At 41.6% G+C, this 24210-nt stretch overlaps 1 protein-coding gene and 1 non-coding gene across 2 annotated transcripts in view; both read right to left on the bottom strand.

Moving 5' to 3' along the window:
• RASGRF2 (Ras protein specific guanine nucleotide releasing factor 2) overlaps positions 1–24210 on the bottom strand; it is a 454295-nt gene that overhangs the window by 85406 nt on the left and 344679 nt on the right. The window contains exon 17 of the mRNA XM_089693224.1: positions 9413–9505. Within this exon, the coding sequence (XP_089549350.1) occupies positions 9413–9505 (93 nt within the window). The remainder of the gene's footprint in view (positions 1–9412; positions 9506–24210) is intronic.
• LOC149449453 (U5 spliceosomal RNA) lies at positions 7355–7470 on the bottom strand. The gene has a single exon (XR_016315399.1). It is a non-coding gene; the product is annotated as a U5 spliceosomal RNA (small nuclear RNA).

The following is a 24210-nucleotide window of genomic DNA, read 5'->3' as shown; positions in this document are numbered from 1 at the left end:
GGGTGTCTATTTCCTCTAATCAGTTCATGCCACAGATAAACAGGTACAACTTGCATAGGAGGATTTGTTTAATCTCTATGTATCACCTGAGGCAAGTCACGTTAGTAGAAATGTGTAAGGTTTGGCAACCACTTTAATGTGGAGCTATACTCACCTTCTCTCCAGCGCTGCAATGTCCTGCAGCTCCCTGATGGCCGCTGACATCTGCAGCCTGGTGGCTTCCAGGTATTGATCCCCAGGCCATTTTTTATAGGCCAGACAGAGATCACGTCACTCCCGTGCATGCACGAGAGCTCAGTCATTTTGGCGTATCTGAAATTCTACATTGAGGTGCATATGCACGGCTTAGTGTAAAGTGCAGACAGGCAGGAAAGTAACTTTAATGCAGAAGACCTGCTAATACCTGTAGTGCCACTCTAAGCAAAGAAAAACAATGTGTATAGTCCCACGGGTACTCAAGAATGGGGTGCTGGCTTAAAATATCACTGTCCAGTAATGTGTAGCATACTTAGAAAAATCACTGCTCAACCCAATCCAGTCTATATGGTTAACATGTGTGAGATGGCTTCAGCCTTGCTCTACTCCACAAGCCACGCCCTCTGACATGTTTCGCCCCAGAGGTTCTCTATAACTAAGGTGGGTGGTGTGAAATATGTCAGAGGGTGCGGCTTGTGAAGTGGTGCAAGGCTGAGGCCATCTAAAACATTAACCACATAGACGGTTTGCAATTTTTTTGTCTTTTAAGTTAAATTTCTACTTTAAGACTTACCAGAAATAAGGACGCTAAGAGCCCCTTCACACATGCCCGTTATGCTGCACGTTGAGGTGCAATGCTTTATGGCTGCCAAGGCATCCTAGGACACTGATAGCCAGACCTTTTTTGGAAGCAGAGTGCATGAGAGCACTTGGTAGCATGTTACTGTGCATTGCACTGCAACTCAGGTCTGTACCCTTAATGCATTGGGGTACCTTTTAAAATGAAGAGGTTTGCAATGCAATAACAGATGAACAGTGTGGTACCACATGTTGCGGTAAAGCACGGGTGAGGAGGAGGCAGATTTAAAACAAAGAGCAGAGCATACAGTATATCCTCTGTTAGGCTATGCACATCACAGACTGTATTTTACAAGTCATTCATAAAATGCGGACTGTGGTGTGGAATGCATAGAGCCCCATGGATTTCTTTCTGGTTAATGCATCAGATAGAGATCTGTGATTGCAGGAGATACAGTCATGTGACCTTCTAGACTTTTATTTCTACTCTTCCACTTATTCCATTCATACTATTTCCTTCCCCATGTGCCTCTTCCCCTGATTTCTCAGTCAAGATCAATAGCACAAATATCAACCCATCTCCGCATGCCAGGGTGCTAGGGGTAACCCTGGATTCTGAACCATCCTTTCAGGCCCACATCCAATGCCTGTCCAAATCATGCCACCTCAACCTCTGCAACATCTCCAGAATACGCTCCTTTTTAACCAATGATACCACAAAGCTCCTAATTCACTCCCTGGTTACCTCTCGCCTCGACTACTGCAACTCCCTCCTCATTGGCTTACCTTTACATAGGCTATCATCTCTCAAGTCCATCATGAATGCTGCTGCCAGGCTCATCCAACTTACCAACGGTTCAGTGTCTGCTACCACTCTCTGCCAATCCCTCCACTGGCTTCCACTCGCCCAACGAATAAAATTCGTAATACTAACAACTTACAAAGCCATCAACAACTCTGCCCCCAGTTACATCCCCAACCTGGTTTCAAAATATCAACCAAACCGCTCTCTTCAATCCTCCCAATCCTCCCAAGTCCTTCTGCTCTCTAGTTCCTATGGAACCTCCTCCCATGCTCGCCTCCAGGACTTGTCCCGAGCTTCTCCCATCCTATGGAACTCCCCACCCCAGTCTGTCAGACTATCTCCTAATCTATCCACCGATAAACAATCCCTGAAAACCTTTCTCTTTAAAGAAGCATAACCTGCTTCTAACTAGTAAACTGCTGTTTATTTCCTCCCTCAGCTCATCCCCCACAGCTATTACCTTTTGTGTCACTCAACCCTTCCTCTTAGATTGTAAGCTCCAGCGAGCAGGGCCCTTTGTTTCCTCTTGTACCAAATTAAATTGTAACTGTAATGTCTACCTTCATTTTGTAAAGCACTGCACAAACTGTTGGCGCTATATACATCCTGTATTATAATAATAATATTAAATAATAATAATAATTTTTATTCCACCTTGTTGGTTTCGGACTCATGCACTTTATAAATGGTGCAGTGTTTTTTTTTTAATCAGCAGTATAGCTACGGTAAAGTCATATTGCACTATTGCACCCTTTAAATGGACCCCTTAGTTAAATAAAGTACCTAGTTACTATGGAAACTGCTACCCTTTTTGCCATTGTCCTTGCTCCAGTTTTTATAATACCCCAGCGTTCACAGGGAGGATTCTCAGCGAACACTATTTTCCATTATCTATCCCTACATGTCATAAATGCTTTCCTGTGAAACACCTTCAGAATTATACATTTAGATCTGTCAATGGAAAGACTCTGCTTTCACATAGATCTGCGTGTGATCCTTATGTATGATTTCTCTGACACAGACTCTGACAAAACAAGCCCATTAGTGTACATCTTATCAGTCACTGGCAGCAGTGTTAGCACTTGTTCACCCCATGTGCAACAGTGTTGTGATTGATGAACCTTATTCACATGAAACCTCTGCGTGTTGGGTGCCTCTTATGGCTCTGCATCATACATATTAAAATTCTATTACAAATTAGCTGTCATGAGAACAATGATGAGGTTTGTCTTGTGTAAAGGCACACATCTGTGAAGACAGATGCTACATATATTTAAGGAGATTGCATTGTATCCGCCTAACACAGGGAGGTTACAGTTATGGAAAGATAGCATAGAAACACATGGAGCAAACAAACAACAAGATCTAGAGTTAAACAGAAGCAATTTATACAATGGCCCTAGTATATGTTTCCTTCATTTACTGTAAAACATCTCCTATATACAACTTCTACTATAACTCTTGTTGGCTACTTTTATAGAGGGTGTGCAATGGTTAAAGTGTCACCAAATTCTTGATGTTAAAGTAGAACTAATGGCAAAACGTTTTGTTTTTTTTTCCATTTTGCATATCCTAAGAGGTGGGGTTTCAAACTCAATTTTATCTCTGATCATGGTTGCCCTCAAAGGACTGGTTGTATCTGTAAGTCTAGATGTCCAGAGTTCCCCACCCCTTACATCAGATGTCAAGAACACCTACCCCCCCCCCCCCCCATCAGATGTTAACAGTCCACCACCCTCTCTTACATCACAGTGCACTCCCCTTACCTTGTGCTGCTGTTGGGAAGAAGCTGGGGACACTGCTGGGAAGCAGAAAGTACAGGGTCTAGAGGAGGCCCCGAGGAGGGCTGGAGTCAGCTGCCGGAGTTTGCTGAATGCTGAGACCAGGGGAGGTAGAGACAAGGGGTGCTGCAGCTGCACAGAGGAGCACAGGATCAGTAGGAGGAGTTCTGTCCTCCTCTCTGCTGCCAGTTGCTGAGATGATGCTCTCCGTGGCTGCACGGAGATGCACAGTATCTGGCGGAGGAGTTCTGCCCTCTTCTCTGCTGCCGACTGCTGAGACATGAGCCCCATTTTGTTACCTAGAGGGTGATCAATGCTCTGTTTCTGGTCTTCTGCTTCACTATGAAGCCAAAATTGGCATTTACTTTGATTCATTCAACACCAGCACAGTGGCGAACTGACAACTCATGGGGCCCCCGGGCAATAGGGGATCATGGGGCCCCTGTGTCCTTGCCCAAACTCAAAAAAGCCTATGAAAAAGGTACCAGGGGCATCTCATGGGGTCCCCTACTGACCCCGGGCCCTCAGGCAGTGCCCGAGTTTCCAAATGGTCAGTCCGCCCCTGCACCAGCACATATTACTAAAGTCCATTTCAGAAGCGTGCTGAGAGAGAGTGGCTACAATCACATATACAGTAGGACAATGTATAGCGAATGTAGTAATCATCACAAAGGAAATTAGAACTGTGCAGATCTTACATTTATTTTTATAGATATGCTGACTGATGCTGTCATTATAAGTGCCACATATGGTTAACAATGAGGGCCCCGGAACATGATCAGATTTTGTACTGAACAACATGCTGGTCAAGTCACATATGATAGCTACATGTGGTGCTGGTAATATTTGAACCCATCTGAAAAATTTCCTAGTGCCCATAGCTCATCTGTTGCTTTATATCATACAAAGTCAAATTGTTGTAAAAGAGTGTATAAAAACAGACACAGAGGTGAGTGGTTAGATGAACATCAGCCAGGGGTGTGGATCGCAGCAGCTCACATCCTCATATGGACCACATGTGAACCATGTGGACCTCATATGGAACGATAAAACCTGCAACTGTACATAGAGCGCCAGTGAGTCTGGGAATCCACAATGTTACAAAATTGTCCACAAGGGGAAAGGACTTAGATCCAGGTATTAAAGTTATAGAAAACACATTTACTGAATGTCAATAAAAGTCAAAACCACTTGTGCAAAAGAACCACAAACTCAGCTTGAAACTGTAATGGAGACTAATGGGTAAAGATGACTCATTGCCCTGGTCCCAGTAGAAAAAATGGCTGTGTCCAGTGTGGGAGTGTGAGGAGGTATACAACACCTGCAGTACTGTAATCCGATGTAAGGGGACATCTGGAGGTCCTCAAATGACACAGTCGTTGGACCAGAAGTGTGTCAGAGGTCTGGCAGAAAGTCGGCATGGACAGCAATAGCAATCTTTTTTCTATGAAACAATTCATCGCATATTCTACAGAATATGTGGTATACGTCCTACAGTGCCCTAGCAGGTTACTGTATGTTGGTCGTACAAAGCGTACCCTACACAAGAGGATTGGAGAACACAGAAGGCTAATAGAGGAGGGCAAAGACAAACACAGCATTCCACGCCACTTTGCCTCCCACCATAAAAAAGACCCTAAAGCTTCGACTGTGTTAGCCTCCGAGTGTATTCCTCAAAATTCCCTTTCTGACAAGGAGAGATTTTCATTACTTTGTAAAAAAGAAACGTAGTGGATATATAGATTGGATACCCTGCCTCCCAATGGTTTGAACGAGGATATCGACAATCATACCATAATCGGAACAATCAATATATATTTACTTTTTGCCTATTCTTGTTTAGGTTTAGTTTAGTTTCTTTTTTTATCACCCTTATTTGTTGTTAATCTTTAGTGTTGTTTTCAACATATACATACTGTATATACGCTTTTACTTGATAGTTTATAATTGAAATAATTTGCCCTAGTTATTTTTATTCTTGTGACATTGCTGATGCACTTTACCAGGTATTTCTTTTTTTCTTTTATTGTAAACTGAATTCCTTTTATGTGTTAAGTGAGCTATAGGGGTTCATTTTAATGAACCATTAGATGACTTAATCCCTCTGGCTCCTTGTGTATAATATCCTGGGCCGGTTCCTATCAGATGACCTGAGGAAGGGGCATGCTGGAAACATGTAGTCATCCCAGCAACTGGTCTCTCTTCTCTCCTCTTGTGCTCTTGTTCCCCTAGCCAGTTACACTGCCAGCCTGTTTGCCCTCACTCCAGGCTCTCAGCCTGGCTTTGTGCCAGGATTGTGACATCACATCCAGACCGGCGGTCCAGCTGATTCCGCTCCATTGGCTCTGGTTTGTGTCCACATACCAAGGACATAACCTCCGGCAGTGTCATCTGAGGGCCTCCAGGTGTCCCCCCACATTGGATTACAGTACTGCCGATGCTGTATACCTACTAATACTCCCAGTGGACACAGCAATTTTATCAAATTGTTGTGTAGATTTGAAATAACTTGGCACATCTTAGCAAATTTGTTTTGTAAATGCAGTTTGCTAGCATTTGCTCCATGACCCCATTACCATCACGACATATGAATGAATGAATGCTCCTTCTTTAGCATCACTGTGGAGCTTATTCAAATCTATAAGAAAACAGAGAGCTATGGCCGAAGGCTCTGGTAAAGTACAGATGTTCTTTCTTTTTTCCCTGCCAGGCAAATATGTTTGTCCGACAGTCTCTAAAGATGAATGCTGAACATTCTAGAAAAAACAGTAGCACTAGTGACATTAAAGTGATACTAAAGGTAATTTTTTTTTATAATAAGTATGTTATACTTACCTACTCTGTACAATAGAATTGCACAGAGCAGCCCCAATCCTTCTCTTCCAAAGTCCCCTGCAAGTGCTCCTGGCTCCACCCCCCTGCTGAGTGCCCCCATAGCAAGCAACTTACTTGCTCACTCCCGAGCTGCACTCTGTGTGTCCATTGCGGCTCAAGTGTGGCTCAACCCCGTCCCTCGCTCCCTCCTCATTGGCTGTGATTGACAGGAAAAGGTCATTATTGATTTATGTTTCACTGAGTGTCACTATGGTTTGTAAATTTATTGCTTTGAGCTGGATTGAAGTTGTTTGGAACTAAGAACAATTAACACAATTTTTATGTTTGCCAACACTGTATTGAAGTGTGATTTGCTTGTGTGTGTGTGTGTTTATATCACACAGGTCATTTTACTAATTTATTTTGTATAAGCGCTGTACAAATGAAAGATTGTGATTGCCACAGTCTTCACTTACTGTTTTAACATTGTTTTCATTACATATCTTATTTTTACCCAGAGATGTAATCTGTGCTTCTCTATGCAATGCAAGTAGATCCAGGCTGGTAGAAGGTGCCAGCAGGGTGCTGTACATAATCTCCTAAAAAAAAATCACAGCACCCAGCCTCAGCACAAATATCAAGAGCTCTCTTCCCTGATGCACACAAGGAACTGGCTCTTGGGAGAAGTTATGCAAAATTCAAAATGTCATTATGGGTGAATGTCAGTCTGGAGGAATGAGCATTCCTAAGCAGGCTGCATCTACATAAATACCACCCTAGATAACCCTTACAAATAATGCTGAGCCTCCATGACTGAAAGAACTGAAATCCAATGCATGAAAGGGGTGGGCCAGGGACAATTAAGCTGAGGAGGAAAGGCCTAGATAATACCGCTTCTTATGAGGCACACTGTGAGGAGTAAGCAATTTCAGTAGAGGGGAGAAGCCTGTAAAACTGTGCAAAACTGAAAGGAAGGTTGGAGTTCAGCTTTAAAATAGATAACCTATAAAATTCTAAGGTAAATGTGCGGTTATTCCTGATTTATTTTCCTTGCATATGGCTGTGTATTCAAAGTGAACACAGCTTCTCCATATTTACTAGGCTGAACATTCATTAATGAGCATTCTCACCTCATTATGTAATAAACTGGTAAAGTGATCAGCTGCGTGAATCTCATTTTTTTTGGGATGATCACCAGGCCTCAACAAATTGCAGTAAACTCATAGTTGTTCCTCTTTACGGAAATCTTTAGTAAAAGGTGAAAAATGTATTTGACCTGAACTGAAACCAGAGTATATGTGGATCACATTTTTTTGGATTCCAGCACAGCATGAGAGCTTGAGAGTCCACTGAGAAATGGAGATGTTTGCCCATATAAGTAATATAGCTGGTTCTATGACATCTTCAGGCTCCTGCTCCTTCCTTTGGTGACCTCAGTGGATGTAGATGCTGGAGACTCAGTTGTTCCTTCTCCATTGTAACCATATGTGGCAGCAACATACTGTTTCTATTTTGTGGTTTTATTTTTTGGCAACCCGATGAAAATACTAGAAAAAAAATCCTGAACCAACAAGCATACACCCCTGAAGAAAAGATTCTCTCAAAACCTGTTGGATGTTTTTCTGTGCTTTCCATGTTTAGGTTCTGTTGATATATACAACTCATGTTTCTCACTACATTTGGTCACCTTGTTAATATGTCTATCATGTATTTTATCTGATTCAGATGTTTTTAGATTATTTGTAATAAACTTTAGTATTTTACTATATTCTGTAAGTTATATTTTAGACATTTTGCTGCACTGAAAGGCCTCATTACTAGAGTGCACCATTCTATTCATATATGATATTGGGATGATTGCAGCCTCAGATTTCCCCACTCTATCGCATACTGAGAAATGGAGAGGCTGCCCAGTGTTTCCCTGATTGCTTTTACTGCCAGGAGTATGCACAACAAAACAGTCAACAGACAATAGTCAGACAAGAACAATGATACAAATAAGATGACCTAGAAAAAAAATATATTCATACAGAAATAGGATATATAATATATAGAGAATTGGGGGGGATCACCACGTAAAGTGTATTGAATGCCAAAGTTCTTTTTTATTTTTGAATGAGAGGTGAAGGGTTAGAAACGCTGTCAGGTTTTCTTTGTTTTAAGTGGTTTGGATATGATTGGGTATTACAGTCTGATATCTATTAACTGCTAGCTGTTGAAGCTCAATGGCTCTGGTTAGGCAACTCACATCTACCATGGACCTCACATGACACCCTGTATGGAATACTAAGAAGAAGAAGACGTAATGACGGTGCCAAACCACTGTTTGTAAATGAAATAGATCATCATTCTGTACTCTAGTGGCCTGGTGCCAGTAATACTATCTTCTACTTAGGTCTTTTTTCAATGTCTGTCCTGTTCACCATTGCCTTTAGTACAAAAAGTGATGAAAAATACAAAATGTAAGAGCTGCCACAGGAAAAGCCAGTAAGGGAGGGAAACCTGTTCTGGTGACAACTGTCTAAAAGGGGATTTCCTCTCTCTCGGGAAAAATTCCCTCTTCCTTTCTACTAAAATAGGAAGAGAAAAGAAATCTCCCTGATGAGACTCAGACAGTCAAAAAAGGCAGGTGTCAAAAACCTTCTTTACTCTATTCACATATACACCCAATAAAGAGGTCAGACTTTAAAGGTACTAATATACAACTTAATAAAACAACATATCAGTTGGCTTCACATGCTCTTTAACATGTTGCCGACTATGTAATACATATGAGTGCATATAAAATCCAGAAAAGATGGATCTTAAAGCCCATATGCAGCATATTCATGGTGGCAGAGGTTTCTGTACTGAGAGTGCACTCACTGTATACTCCCAGTACAGTCACCGAGCTGTCACCTACAGCTCCCTGTCTCTGTGATTGGGAACCAGCAGGAGGGGCTCCCGATCATGTTGCCACTGTGACAACTAATCCAACTAATCAGGAAGTCAGCCCTGCCTCCTGGAATTAGGACCTAGTTAAGGGGCCTCTGGGAGGGGCAAAAAAGGTATTTGGATAGAGCAGCCGCTGCTTTCCCTTTCCCCATTATGAAGGGTAAATACTTTTCACTAATTCTTGAGGTACTTGTGATGTAAAAAAAAAGAACTTTTGTAAATTTTAGAAATTGCTGGGAAAATTTGACACATGCCCCTTATAGTGCCTATACAGTAAGCTTCTCAATCATTTTGTTGCTCTCACCTGGTGGACTTCCATGTCCAGCTGCTGCAGTAGCGATGGCAAAAGCCGAGGCAGGAGAGACAGAACAGCAACGTGATGTGTCAGAGGTCTGCACTGTAACCGTAGAAAGAACGATTGGGTCATTGATTGATCAGAAAGAAGGAACACTACTGTATTGCTAAACATGACTCATTTTACTTTTTAAAACAAAGCAATGCAATATTTGCCTTAAAGCTAAGGGCTGGTTCTTAATTAAGAGCAGACACCCAGTACACATGGTCCCACAACATATTTTGTTTATAATAAAAAACTTTCCCTTTTCCCGCACCTAAAGTGATATTAAAGCCATTTTTAAATTTAAAAACAATAAATAAATATGTTACACTTACCTGCTCTGTACAGTGTTTTTGCACAGAGCAGCCCCAATCCTCCTCTTCTTGGGTCCCTTGCCGGCACTCCTGGTCTCTTCTGCCGAGTGCCCCCAGAGCAAACAGCTTGCTATGGGGGCACCCAAGCAGGCTTGCTCCCGACACTCACCATACCATTACTACTTTGCAGTGTCTTCCGAAGTAAAAGCTGGTAACAAAATCCCCAATGTTGGCCAGTGTCAGATGCAAGGGGACTTGGTGACATCACTTCATTTGTCATATGACAGTGCTCAGCCCTAGTGCATGAGTGCTAGCTCCAAGTATGGAGTATGGCGCAATGAAGGCAAAGTAGGAGAGCACCAGTAAGATCAGCATCAGAGGGTCATGAGGGCACATTTGCAAAAATACTGTCATTTTGCCCAGAATCGCCAAGGTGATAGTGTGTTTAAGTAAGAAACTTCATTCAGGTTACCTTAAATTACTACAGCCTGCGCTGGGCAACTTTCTTCCTTTCTGCTTCCTTTATTAACAAAGACAATAAATCTTCCAAGGTATAATTGGATCTATTTTCTGGTACACACCACAGACATGCAAGTATGTTAATTGTCTCCTGTCTAAATTGTCCCTAATGTTTCTGTATGTATGCATGTGAGATAGGGCCCTTAGACTGAAAGCTCCTTGAGGGCAGGGACTGATGTGAATGAATAGTATGTAAAGTGCTGCGTAAATTAATGGTGATATATACAGGGCCGGTGCTACCACTAGGCAAACAAGGCAGCTGCCTAGGGTGCACTGCCGCCTAGGGGCGCAGCCATGGCCGTTGGTTTCTCTACTCCACGCCATGGCTGGATCTAGGGGGGTGCTGGGATAGGCTTTGGGGAGATTTGGGTAAGGTGGATTTTATGCTGGGAAGGGTAATTTGGAGGGAGTTTAGCTAGAATAGGGATTTGGGGGAATTTGTCCTAGGTTGGGGGACTAAAGGAAGAGGAGTGATGCTGGGAGAAGGGATTGGGGGATTTGTTCTAGGAGGGGGATTGGGGGGGGGGTTGTTCTAGGAGGGGGAATGGGGGGGGATTTGTGCTAGGAGAGGGATTGGGGGGATTTGTGTTAGGAGAGAGGTTGAGGGGGATTTGTGCTAAGAGGGAGGATTGGGGGAATTTGTGCTAGGAGAGGGGAGTGGGGGGGATTTGTGCTAGGAGGGGGGATTTGGGGGTGAATTTGTGCTATGAGAGGGGATTGGGAGGAAATTTGTGCTAGGAGAGGGGGATGGGGGAGACTTGTGTTAGGAAAGGGATTGGGGGGGGTATTATGCTAGGAAGCGGATGTGATGGGGGGGGGGGGATTTGTGCTGGGATAGGGGATTTGGGGGTGGGGAAAAAGTATCTGTGCTCGAAAGGATAATTTGGAGGGTGTTGTGCAAGGAAGTGGGATTGGGGGGATTTTTGCTAGGAGGGGAGATTTGGGGGAGAGGATTTGTGCTAGAGTGGAGAATTTGAGGGGAAAGAAGATATGTGCTAGGAGGGGTGAAGCAGAACTATAGATGTTTTTTGGGGGGGGTGCATGCAGCTGGTCTTGCGTTGGGCGCAAAATAGTATAGCACCGGCCCTGGATATACCTATAACAAGCAAGATGCACCAAGGATCCTGCTGTGGGTGTGTTTGGGAACAACTCTCCTGCATCACAAGTAGGGCTTCTTAGATCACCACGTTGCTGAAAAAAGGTAGTAGGGTGGTCTGGTGTACTACAACAATGCCTGGCTGACAACTGAAGAGCAGGACAAGTACAGTGGGCCCCATGTTTACATCTAAGGATTTCAGAATTGACCGGAGTGTCCATCTAAACATGCCAGTCCAGGACTGTCATAAACAAAACACATTTACCTTTGCCATACTCTGCAAAATTAAAGCAGTGTAGTACAGAAATGCAAAATTTAAGAAAATATATAAAACCAGAGGGTTTGGAAATGTACTCAGCTGCTATTGTGGTACAAACTGGCAAATACACAAAGCACATCTTGTAGAAGGAAAGACAAACACTGCACACTTCCCCTATAATCCCACACGTGATGTGCAAATGTATGTAAACATGCACGCAGCACTAATCCCTGGGGCTGATTAAAAGATTAGACCGAGCATTGCTAGTGTTGATTTAAATTGAAATACCCATCAGTTTCTGTCCCCTAACAAATGTAAGAACACTAGTGATGCCTGGCCTTCTGAAGAAGCTGAATATTCAGTCTGATAAAGGCCAATCACGCCAGCGTTTTTAGCAGAGAATTTCGGCAGCTACACAATTCTTTGATTACTTTCTGGAGTGATTTATAGCTAGCGACAGAGTTCCTGCTATATAAAGAGCACACTTCCATAACTCCTGGAAAACTGCCTGGGTGACATGACCCTTAAATAATTATGGTGGTGCCTATGTTACCTCAGCTCTAATGTCAGGACCCCTTCACCATGTTGTAGTGCAGTGCACTGATGCACACACATAATGAGCAGTATAATGCGGGGCATTACTGCTTATACGTTACAACGTATGGTGTGAATGGCTTTAGGGGATCGCCTGAAGCCCCCAAATGATAAGTACTCTCATGGTGTAAGGTCAGGCATTTGGAAGGACAGCAAGTGGGAGACTCCCAAGCCAAAGTGTCAGAATCAGAATAGAGCTAAAAAAGAGGGCAAATATACACTATATCTTTCAGAGAGAAGCCTGCACAGTTGTAAAAGTAAGGGTAAGTGTAAGTTGATGTAAAAAACTAACCTTCTTACACCAAAAAACTGTGTAGGAAACTGTCTGGAGTGGCACACTAATTATTAACTAATCAGATAGACCTATTTGAAGTTTATCTGCTCCACCCATGAGGAGCGAAAGAACAAAATAGAATCTAGGGTAGGTTCTGCAAATAATTAACAATATTTAACAAATACAAATTAGCAGTTTTCTGTATGCAGTCTCAGTGTTCAGCTCATATGGCTCTCTCCACTCTTGGGTTAGAACCACCACAGCCCTCCTCCTCCAGCCCGCACTCAGCTGAGCAGGAGTCAGGGACAGACAGAGGAAACTGCAGCATGCAGCTCCAGCTACTATTCTGTGGTGTAACTGTGACAGTCACAGGACAGATCCGTCCTAATTAACACATTTTGGTAATTAAGAACAGCATCTGCTGCTTTTTCTAAGTTTAGGAGAGTGGTGCAAGCATTGTTCTTGCACCACTCTTTTTTAAGTTCTCCCATTGAGGCCAGATTCACACAGCAGCAGTCGCCATTGTGGATCATTTTTCAGAGGTTGGTAGAGCAGCAGCTTCCAGACACTAAGAAGGTGATACTGCCACCGTCTGAATGCCTGTTTTTTTTTTTTTTTGCTTGAAAAGTAAGTCTGCTTGGAACCTTGTGGTTGCTGCAGTGTCCCACTGACATCATGGAGTGAATTTAACAGCTGAGTCAAATTTTCCACGCCGCAAAGTATCAGGGTTACAGCATATGTACAACCAGGCCGTGACTGGGACAAAAAATAGGTCCGGGCATTTTAGACTAAGCAGCCCAGATTCCCCACAGCAGCCAGCGGGAGAGGACTGGGGGGAACCCGGCAGCACTGTGGGGGAGGAGGTAGGGCCGGGAGTGAGCACAGGGGGACAAGAAGAGAGGACGGGCCCAGGGGCAACAGAAAAAAGATGGATAAGAGCAGAGCCGTAACTAGAACCTTCAAGGCCATGGTGCAAAAAACCATGAAGGTCTCCCCTGACCTCTGGTTCCGGGCCCTTCCCTCCAGGGTCTTTCCCACTGATCCCAGGACCCTTTACATTGCGGAGACCTTCATTAAGGTCCCGATGCAGGACCCTTTTACATGTTCTGCTATGGGCCCACGATGACAGAATGCCAAGACCCAGTTGCAAGTGTGACCTTTGCGTCCATGATAGTTCCGCCAAGGGGCACTAGCAATATTCTTGGACACCCCCCTGGTGCCACCCATAGTGACAGGGAGGCTACATGGGACCCCTGCAGCATGGGCATGAATCTCCACCAGTAAAGCATTAAACAGTGTGGGGGGGAGCAGTGAGCAGTATACAGTGGGGGGCAGGGAGCAATATACAATGGGTGGGTGGGGGGGAGCAGCGAGCAGTATGTGAAGGGAAAAGCAATTAGCAGTATACGGGGGGGGGGATCAGTGGGCAGTATACAGTGGAAGGAGCACTGAATGGTATATGGGGGAGGGGCAGCAGTGGGTTGTATACAGTGAGGGGGGGCAGTATGCACTGTTGTGGAGCAATGAACAGTAAACAGTGTGGGGGGAGCAGTATACAGTAGGGAAGCAGTGAGCAGTGTACAATGGGGGGGGGGGGAGCAGTATACAGGGGGAAGCAGTATACAGTGGGGGGGTGAATAGCATGAAGTGTACTAATCACAATAGGAAGATGATGCATTGCAGATGTTGGGAATCAGTGCAGGAGTCACTCACCATATGGATGAAGGTGAAGACTCCTGGGGTCGCCATTTATGCTGCTCCTCCCAGTCCTCTACCATCTTCAGCAAGAGCAGCCACCTGTGCATGTAAGTGAAGATGGCCACACCCCCACCCCGCCCACCAGCTTGGTCAGCCAGTGGAGAAGCTGCTGGCTGGGAGAGAGACTAATGGAGGCTACACATCGGGCATAAGAAACTGCACTGCACCCGGGAAGAAACCAGAGGCAGCCTATTGCTCCCTATGGGCTCCCCTGATTGTAGAGATAGAGGTGCCCGCTCGGGCCCCCTGCAAAATGGCCGAGTAAAAAGGGCAGCACATAGAGAAACTGATCCATCCATTCCACTCCTGCCACCGCTGAATGCCTGCAGGAGGGAGAGGAGGAGAAGCAGGCATTCAGCGGTGGCAGGAGAGGAATGGACAGATCGGTTCCTCTATGTGCCAGCGCCCTTCCTACTCAGGCAGCCCCAGCGCACCTGGCAAATGCCCACTGTGCCCTATGGCTAACCCTCTCTGGCTCTCATGTTAGGCTTTCAGTGGGTGGTTGGGGAGGCAGAAATACCATCTTCATTTAAAAACTGCGTGAATATTCACTTCCGTTATCGAGTCATGTGAATAGCAAATGCCTGTTCAGTTTAAATACCCAATCATCTGCAGATGCTTTTCTCATAAGTAAATAACTGAATGAATAATCACACATTTTGTATAGTGAAAATCCTTTAGTAAATCAACCCCAATGCATGAGGTGTTTTTGGGAGCAAATACCTTGCGTTTCACTACACAGAAAGATACTTGTTTTAATGGCAAGCTTTTAGTTTAATAAAGAGTGGATATTGAAATCCAAATGTGTGAATATAAAATAGATGTCTTTGTAATTGCTTTGTAGAGGACCCCAAGATTTGGACATTTGTTTAGCAGGATTCCCAGCATCACAATTCTTTAGCAAGGACTGTGACAGCAGGTAAAGGGATGTAACTCCAGGCAACATACACAGGATTATTGGGGGTAATCAGATCTGTTTATACACCTGGGATCTGCTAGATACACACAGAGAATGCTACAGGCAAAATGATTCATCTAGAATTGAGTATTACAAACAGACTACTGGATGCATCGGATATGGTAGGTTGAGGTGCTTCTTATCTACAAATGAAGAACTTGAAGTGCTCTTACATAAATCCATACAGAGTTCTCATGTACAGCGCAGCACAGCCCTTCATGTTACTGACAGGCTTTACACCTGGTCTGCAAGGACCCTTAAAGTTCTTCATTTGTAGCGAAGAAGCATATCAGCCTATTATATCCGATGAATCCAATAATCTGTAGTGTTTAGTTCCAACCATTGTTTTTTTTTTTTTTATAAAATACTTAAACTGCAAACTAAAATAGTTCATGCATGCACACTTGCAAAACTGTCCCTAGAATGACAACTTTCCGCACATACAGTCAGGTCCATAAATATTGGGACATCTACACAATTCTAACATTTTTGGCTCTATACACCATCACAATGGATTTGAAATGAAACAAACAAGATGTGCTTTAACTGCAGACTGTCAGCTTTAATTTGAGGGTCTTTACATCCAAATCAGGTGAATGGTGTAGGAATTACAAGTTTGCATATGTGCCTCCCACTTGTTAAGGGACCAAAAGTAATGGGACAGAATAATAATCATAAATCAAACTTTCACTTTTTAATACTTGGTTGCAAATCTTCTGCAGTCAATTACAGCCTGAAGTCTGGAACGCATAGACATCACCAGACGCTGGGTTTCATCCCTGGTGATGCTCTGCCAGGCCTCTACTGCAACTGTCTTCAGTTCCTGCTTGTTCTTGGGGCATTTTCCCTTCAGTTTTGTCTTCAGCAAGTGAAATGAATGCTCAATCAGATTCAGGTCAGGTGATTGACTTGGCCATTGCATAACATTCCACTTCTCTCCCTTAAAAAACTCTTTGGTTGCTTCTGCAGTATGCTTTGGGTCATTGTCCATCTACACTGTGAAGCGGCGTCCAATGAGTTGTGAAGCATTTGGCTGAATATGAGCAGATAATATTGCCCGAAACACTTCAGAATTCATCCTGCTGCTTTTGTCAGCAGTCACATCATCAATAAATACAAGAGAACCAGTTCCATTGGCAGCCATACATGCTCATGCCATGACACTACCACCACCATGCTTCACTGATGAGGTGGTATTCTTAGGATCATGAGCAGTTCCTTTCCTTCTCCATACTCTTCTCTTCCTATCACTCTGGTACAAGTTGATCTTGGTCTCATCTGTCCATAGGATGTTGTTCCAGAACTGTGAAGGCTTTTTTAGATGTCGTTTGGCAAACTCTAATCTGGCCTTCCTGCTTTTGAGGCTCACCAATGGTTTACATCTTGTGGTGAACCCTCTGTATTCACTCTGGTGAAGTTTTCTCTTGATTGTTGACTTTGACACACATACACCTACCTCCTGGAGAGTGTTCTTGATCTGACCAACTGTTGTGAAGGGTGTTTTCTTCACCAGGGAAAGAATTCTTCGGTCATCCACCACAGTTGTTTTCCGTGGTCTTCCAGGTCTTTTGGTGTTGCTGAGCTCACCGGTGCGTTCCTTCTTTTTAAGAATGTTCCAAACAGTTGTTTTGGCCACGCCTAATGATTTTGCTATCTCTCTGATGGGTTTGTTTTGTTTTTTCAGCCTAATGATGGCTTGCTTCAGTGATAGTGACATCTCTTTGGATCTTATCTTGAGAGTTGACAGCAACAGATTCCAAATGCAAATAGCACACTTGAAATGAACTCTGGACCTTTTATCTGCTCATTGTAATAGGGATAATGAGGGAATAACACACACCTGGCCATGGAACAGCTGAGAAGCCAATTGTCCCATTACTTTTGGTCCCTGAACAAGTGGGAGGCACATATGCAAACTGTTGTAATTCCTACACCGTTCATCTGATTTGGATGTAAATACCCTCAAATTAAAGCTGAGAGTCTGCAGTTAAAGCACATCTTGTTCGTTTCATTTCAAATTCATTGTGGTGGTGCATAGAGCCAAAAATTTTAGAATTGTGTTGATGTCCCAATATTTATGGACCTGACTGTACATGCCCCACTGGTGTCTCTCTGTACTCCATCTCAGAGTTGGTTTTAAAATGGAACTACACTCCATCTGAGCACCACAAACTGAAAACGCTATTTAATTCATTTTTGTATTCAAAGCGAACTCCCCCACCCATCCCCGGGGCTGATTTACTAAAACTGAAGAGTGCAAAAGTTGGTGTAGCAGTGCATGGTAGCCAATAAGCTTCTAACTTCAGTTTGTTCAATTAAGCTTTGACAAAAAAAAAAACTGGAAGCTGATTGGTTTCAATGCAGAGCTGCCCCCGCTTTTGCACTCTCCAGTTTTAGTAAATCAACCCCCATGTCTCCTTGATTTATTTTTCTGAGAAGTTACTTTGAAAAAAAAAAGCAACTAGCTTTTTTGGCTGTGGTCATCCTAAGTAAGGGCAGATAATGAATGTAGTATTATCTTCCTGGAGTCCATCTGCCCTTAGCTCAGGCATGCAGGCAAGGTGTGCTTAGCTGAGAAAAACCATCCTCCACTCCTGAAGACTTCTGAGATGTATGATATCATTTGCCTAGGCCTGGTAATCAGGAAGAAATATATAAACAATGTTTAAACAAGTGAATATGCTATTCTTTCCTGTCTATTTACTAATGCTAGCAGCATAAGGATTACAAATAGTCAATGTTGATTGAGAGAGTGGCGTTCCGTTTTAATTACCGCCCATTTCCTAATCTTCAAATTTAAAAAAAATTTGTTGCAGCCATAGTGACAGATTCTTAAATTGGAGGAAATAAAAACTACCTGAATCTGTCAAAGTGTTGGAACGAGTAACAAAACTGTTGCAGGGTTTTTCTGAATTAGGCACTGGAGATTTTAAAGGGACCTTACCGTCAGAAAAGTGTCATGAATGCTTTATTGAATTCCCCCTATGTGTCTTGTGGCTTTCGTAATAGGATATCCAACTGCTATGCAGGCACAGTGGCAGGATTTGAGATTCTCTATGACCTCTTGACTTGACCTCTGCTGGCTAAACAGCTCATAACCCACAGGCTTTCCACATCTCAATATGTTATTATGCTCCTACAACTGCATAAGGGGCTGAGACAGTGAGGCCATCACTGCACAGAACATTTGGCTCCTACAAGTTTTGGCTTTGTTCTTCAATTTCATTTGATAAACATCTTCATTCAGTAAAATTAATCAATCAATCATGGCTGGTAAAAACAGCAAGAGAGAAGAATTAAGGGGGATTGATTGGCCCTATAACATTTCTGATTCCTAGTAAAGAATTAAAGTAGTTCCTACAGAGAACTTCCTGCGAGCGAATGATTACATCAGTTCCCTCTGATAGAAGTACCACCTTTATCCCCTCCATATAATGCTGAGGAAGAAAATGTAAGAGACTCTCCATGATGACATATGGATAACATAACATATGGATAAAGAAGAAGCACAGATTTCAAAGTGCATACATCTACAGTACATTCAAAAGAAAACTGAACAAATTTTATCTTAATGGGACTTGTGCCAGGAAAAAGCCTTTTTTTGTACAAAAAAAACTTACAGCAAGGCTACGGTTTGCCATTGAACAGGAAGGTAAGACCTTCTCTAACAATGTGCTGTGGACTGAAGAATTAAATGTAGAATTCTTTGGCTACAGTAACAGTAGACATGTTTGATGCAAACTAAAGACAGCATTCTCAGGAGGAGAACCCCCATATCAACTGTGAAGCATGGTGGTGGAAATGTTATGGCTTCATACTTCAAGCCCTGGTCAGCTTGCAGTCATTGACTCAACTATGAATTCTGCATTATATCAAAGTGAATGATAAAGAAATAGAGGGCCACAGACTAGCGTAGTCAAAGTCCTGATTTACATCCCATTGAAATGTGGATGTATTAGAAACAGGCATTCTATACAAGGAATCCTAAAAACATCTTTCACCAAGTCAATGTCAGAAACTGGACTTCTGCTAAAGTGGATAATACCAACTTCTGAAGTTAAAGGTTGTATTTACTTTTTACTCAGTACACTATTATAGTAAATCTTTTTAGTCAAGCAGATTATCTTTATTTGTAGGCACCGTTTGAATGTATCTATTGTTTGCCTGTTCAAATATTTTGTAAAGACAAAAATTTTACGAAGAAGTACTTCCTTTTACCACATGATTGTATTATTACGATGCTTTAAGGGCATCTTGAAAAAGTTTAATTGTACATATACTGAAATCTGATACTGTACATAACAATTTATTTTAAAAGGTACAAGAAGGCATGGACTGCAATGGCACAAGCTTAGAGTGGGAGTGTTTCAGGATGGAGGCAGCTTTTGTATGGTTTATTATTCCTTTATATTTCAAGGTAATTTTGAAATTGATGGTAGCAACATTTTCAAAAAACGTTGGGACAGGGCCATGTTTACCATGGTGAAGCATCCCCTCTTCTTCTAACAACACTCTTTAAACATCTTGGAACTAAGCAGACCAGTTGCTGGAGCTTTGGGGAAGGAATATTGTCCCATACTTGCTTGATACAGTATAAGATTCTAATTGCTCAACAGTCCTGGGTCTTCTTTTTTGCTTTTTTTGTTTCAAGATGCACCAAATATTTCAATTGGTGAAAGGTCTGGACTTCAGGAAGGCCAGTTAAGCACTCAGACTCTTCTACAATGAAGCCATCATCTGGTTGGAAGTATGTGCTGCTCTAATACCTCTTTAGTTCAGCAGAAACAGAACTCATGGTTCCCAAAAAGAATGTAAAATTTCTATTATTTCTTTCTTGATACCTGTCCTACCTACTGGTCATCTCCTGGTACGTCTTCCTATTCTGATCTTCTGTATACACTTGAATTTACTGAATCTCTCTAATGTGATTTGAAATTGCCTTATTGTTATTGTTTTTTTTGTTTATTTTCATGTTTTTTTCTTTTGCAATCTGTAAATATGGATCATTGGATGCAATGTTGTAAATTGTTCTTCGCTATTTCTGAGCAAAATATTTTGTATGTATCCACTGTATACTGAATTTTGTATCAGTTTTACCAATTCTTTCAATAAAAAGTTTGTAAACAAAAAATTTTGATTCATGTGACCAGAAAACAGTTTTTCGCTTTCCAACAAAGCATTTTAAATTAATTTTGGCCCAATGAAGACAGCAGTGTTTTTGGATCATGTTCAGATATAACTTCTTCTTTGTATAATAGAGCTTTAACTTGCATTTTTGATTGCTACAGCAACTGTGTTCACAGACAGTGATTTTTGGAAACATTCCTGAGCCCATACAGTGATGTTCATCACAGAATCGTGCCTGTTTTTAATGCAGTGCTGTCTGAGGGCCTGAAGATTATGGGCATCCAATACTACGTTTCGGTCTTGTTCTTTGTGCATAGAGAGTTCTCCAGATTCTGGGATTATTTTGATGATATTATGTACTGTAGATGATGATATACTTAATGTCTTTGCAATTTTACATTGAGGAACATTATTCTGAAATTGTTTGGCAATTTGAAGGCACTGCTTTTCAAAAATTGGTGAACCTCTGCCCATCTTTACTCCTGAGACACTCTAACTCTCTAAGATGCTCTATTTATACCCAATCATGTTACTGACCTGTTGCCAATTAACCAAATTAGTTGTAAAATGTTCTTCCAGCTCTTCCTTGTTAGTACCACTTACTTTACCAACTTATTGTTGCCATGTTCCAACTTGTTTGAGACGTGTTGCTGCCATCAATTTCTAAATTACCTTATTTTTTTCTTAAATGGTACACTTTCTCCATTTAAACATTTGATATGTTTTCTGTTTTCTATTGTGAATAAAATATGGGATTATGAGATTTGCAAATCATTGCATTCTGTTTTTAGATTTTATACAAAGTTCTAACTTTTTTGGAATTCAGGTTGTATGATTGCGATATGTTAATCTCTTTCCTATGGCCGAATGGCGGCTGGCAAAAACCCTTACCCTTCCGGGTGGACGCCATATGGCATCCTTTTGGGCATACGCAGTTTGCACACCTGCACAACCACGCAGCCACGCGATTTGCCACCGGCCATGTACCTCGGACAGGGTCGATGACAGATCTGAGTACCGACCCCGTTGCCGGTACCATGTGACCTGCTGTGACCAATCACAGCAGGTCACATGACAGTTGTATACAATGGATGGCTTCATTCATGCCATCCACTGTATACTAATGTGTCTAGCTGTGAATGGTCACAGCGATCACAAGCACAAGCTGGACAAATCACAGCCCAGCTGTTTCATCTGATTAGCCGTGGCCAAATCACAGCTAAGCACAAAAAAAAAAAACCCTGAATGAATCGATGTCATTCAGGTAAATGCTTGCTTATAGCAAAGTAATTCTTTGCTATAAGCAAATTGTGTAAAAAATAAATACTGATCACTTCCCCAAAGTAGTACAATGTTATTATGGTAACATTGTACTACTTTGGTCATAGTGAGATATGAAAAAAAAATCTTAAAAAAAAAAAAAAAAAATGTAATAGAAAATTAAACATAATAATAATAATAATAAAAAAAAAAATTGCCAGTTATATTATGATGCTGTACTGCACTGGTGACAGTATGTAAAAATAAATAGTGAAAATAATTTTTAAAATTTTTTCATTTTCCAAAAAATGACAAAAAAAATACAACTTCAAAAAACTCGCCATTCCTCTTATGAAGTACGTCAGACTGTCTACTCTGCAAAAAGGGGTCATTTGGGGGATATCTGTACTGTTCTGACATTCTTGGACCTCAAGAAATTAGACTGGCTGTCAGTACTTCAGGACTGATCAATATTCAGATCTATACCATAGTTTGTGAACTCTATAACTTTCCTACAAACTAAAAAATACATCCTAATTTAGGTTATTTTCCCCAAAGACATGTAGCAGAATACATCTTGGCCTAAATTTATGAAGAACAATTATTTATTTGCAAACTTTTATAACAGAAACAAAGAAAAACGTGTTTTTTTTCTAACTTTCCAGTCTTTTTTTGTTAATTTAGCAAAAAATAAAAACCCCAGTGTTGATTAAATACCACCAAAAGAAAGCTCTAGTTGTGTGAAGAAAATGATAAAATTTTAGTTTGGGTACATTGTTGTATGACCGCGCAATTGTCATTCAAAGTGTGAAAGCGCTGAATCCTGAAAATTGGCCTGGTCAGGAAGGGGGTAAAAGTGCCCGGTATGGAAGAGGTTAATCAACCTTACAAATACCTGGAATTTCTATCTCTGAGCTCCTTAACCCAACAGGAAAAGTTAAAGATTTACCAGTTTTTCAATTACAGTGAACCTTTCATTACCCAAATATGATAATCTATTGGTACCATGATCATCGACTCTATCAACTGTTTCAAAGCTTTTCTTTAACCAAAACATGCAATCTAAGCACACTAAAAAAGGGGTGTTACTGATACAAATTTAAAATGAAGAAAATTGTCATAAGGACATTTAATGTTCTAACAGGAAAAGCAGCTGCTAATCCAAGAGAGTGACCCACTTTTTTTTTCATCTCTGTGTGTTTATATTGACACCAATTGCAAAGTCTGATTGCCATAGGCACAAAAACCTTACCAGATGATGGGTTGGGAATCATTTCTCCAGTAATCATCTAGACAGCCAAAGCCATTAAAGGCTCCTTTTGTTATTATACCTCTGTTCAGACACATCCTCTGTCTGGGGTGCCCAGCTCTTCACTGGTTACTGTATGACTCAGCCGACTAAAGGTGCATTCATACCGATGCATTTAAAAATATAGAGTTGATTTACTAAAGGCAAATAGACTGTGCACTTTGCAAATGCATTTGTACTCATTTTCCCCAGAGCTCAGTGAATGAGGTTGTGATTCACTTTGTACCCAATACCCAATCAGATGCAAGGAAAATGAAAAAAAAAACAGCATTGTTTTTTACTGTATACCTAGAGGCAAACCTTTTTTTTTTTTTAGTTTTGGATGGAGTGCAGAGGGATTAGAATGCCTGTCTGAGTCCTCCATTAGGGAGATTCACCCTCTGTATTTGTCCTGTTTACCATTATCACTGAAAGTGAAAGTAAATAAAAATCTAAAATTTTGAGTTGTGCTCAGAAGAGTAACATCTAATGGGGACACTAGTTCTGGTTCCCTTAATTTGTAGGGATATCCTCCCACTTCCTGTTTGGCTATGGAACAGGAAGTGAAGGGAAATCTCTGCAATGGGACTAGAATGGTGAAAAAAAAATCTGACATGGGTTATAACCCTACCTTGTTCTATCCATAATGAAAAAAAAAAGTTTTGCCTATAGTTCTACTTTAACTGAGCAAACTATACTCACTTTCTGTTAGGTTGTTAAATGACAACATCTATCCAGTGTAAATGTCTGCTACATTAGATATGGTTCTGTTTTTTCTTTGAAAAAGTCTTGGAGCCAAATGTCAGCATAATATATATATAGATATATATATATATATATATATGTATATATTTTCATCCCAATTGTACAGATACAATAAAAGTCAGGTCACAATTATATTGTCACTTATTGCCTTAGGCCCAATCTATTTATAATCTATTGGTAATATTCTGAAAACCAAAAATGTAATATTTTGCAATTTACCAATCATTGTATGTGGTGGCTGCATTAGTTTTCTTTTTTTAGACTTTTTTCCCTTTGTTTTACCTGGTGATCTGGCCAGTAACACAACTCCTGTACCAGAGTGTCCCCACTTTGGATGAATGAGCACACGGGGCACAGCAGACAGCAGCATTGTCAGTCTGGGGGAAAGAGAGTGTTAGATATAATAGAATACTTAAATACACTAACACATCATTGAAGCCAAACTCCAGTCACACTTTATAATTAGTTTTAATCAGTTTCTCTTTTGGAATAAAGGTTTTATACAAATAAATAAAAGCTGATCATTGTAAGTACCTCTGCCAGTGTTAAATTA

The sequence above is a fragment of the Staurois parvus genome, unplaced genomic scaffold, assembly GCF_062004578.1.
Source record: "Staurois parvus isolate SC_StPar_1 unplaced genomic scaffold, SC_StPar_1.0 ptg000618l, whole genome shotgun sequence".
In the NCBI taxonomy this organism is placed as follows: domain Eukaryota; kingdom Metazoa; phylum Chordata; class Amphibia; order Anura; family Ranidae; genus Staurois; species Staurois parvus.
This window is presented reverse-complemented; position numbering and strand designations above follow the sequence as displayed.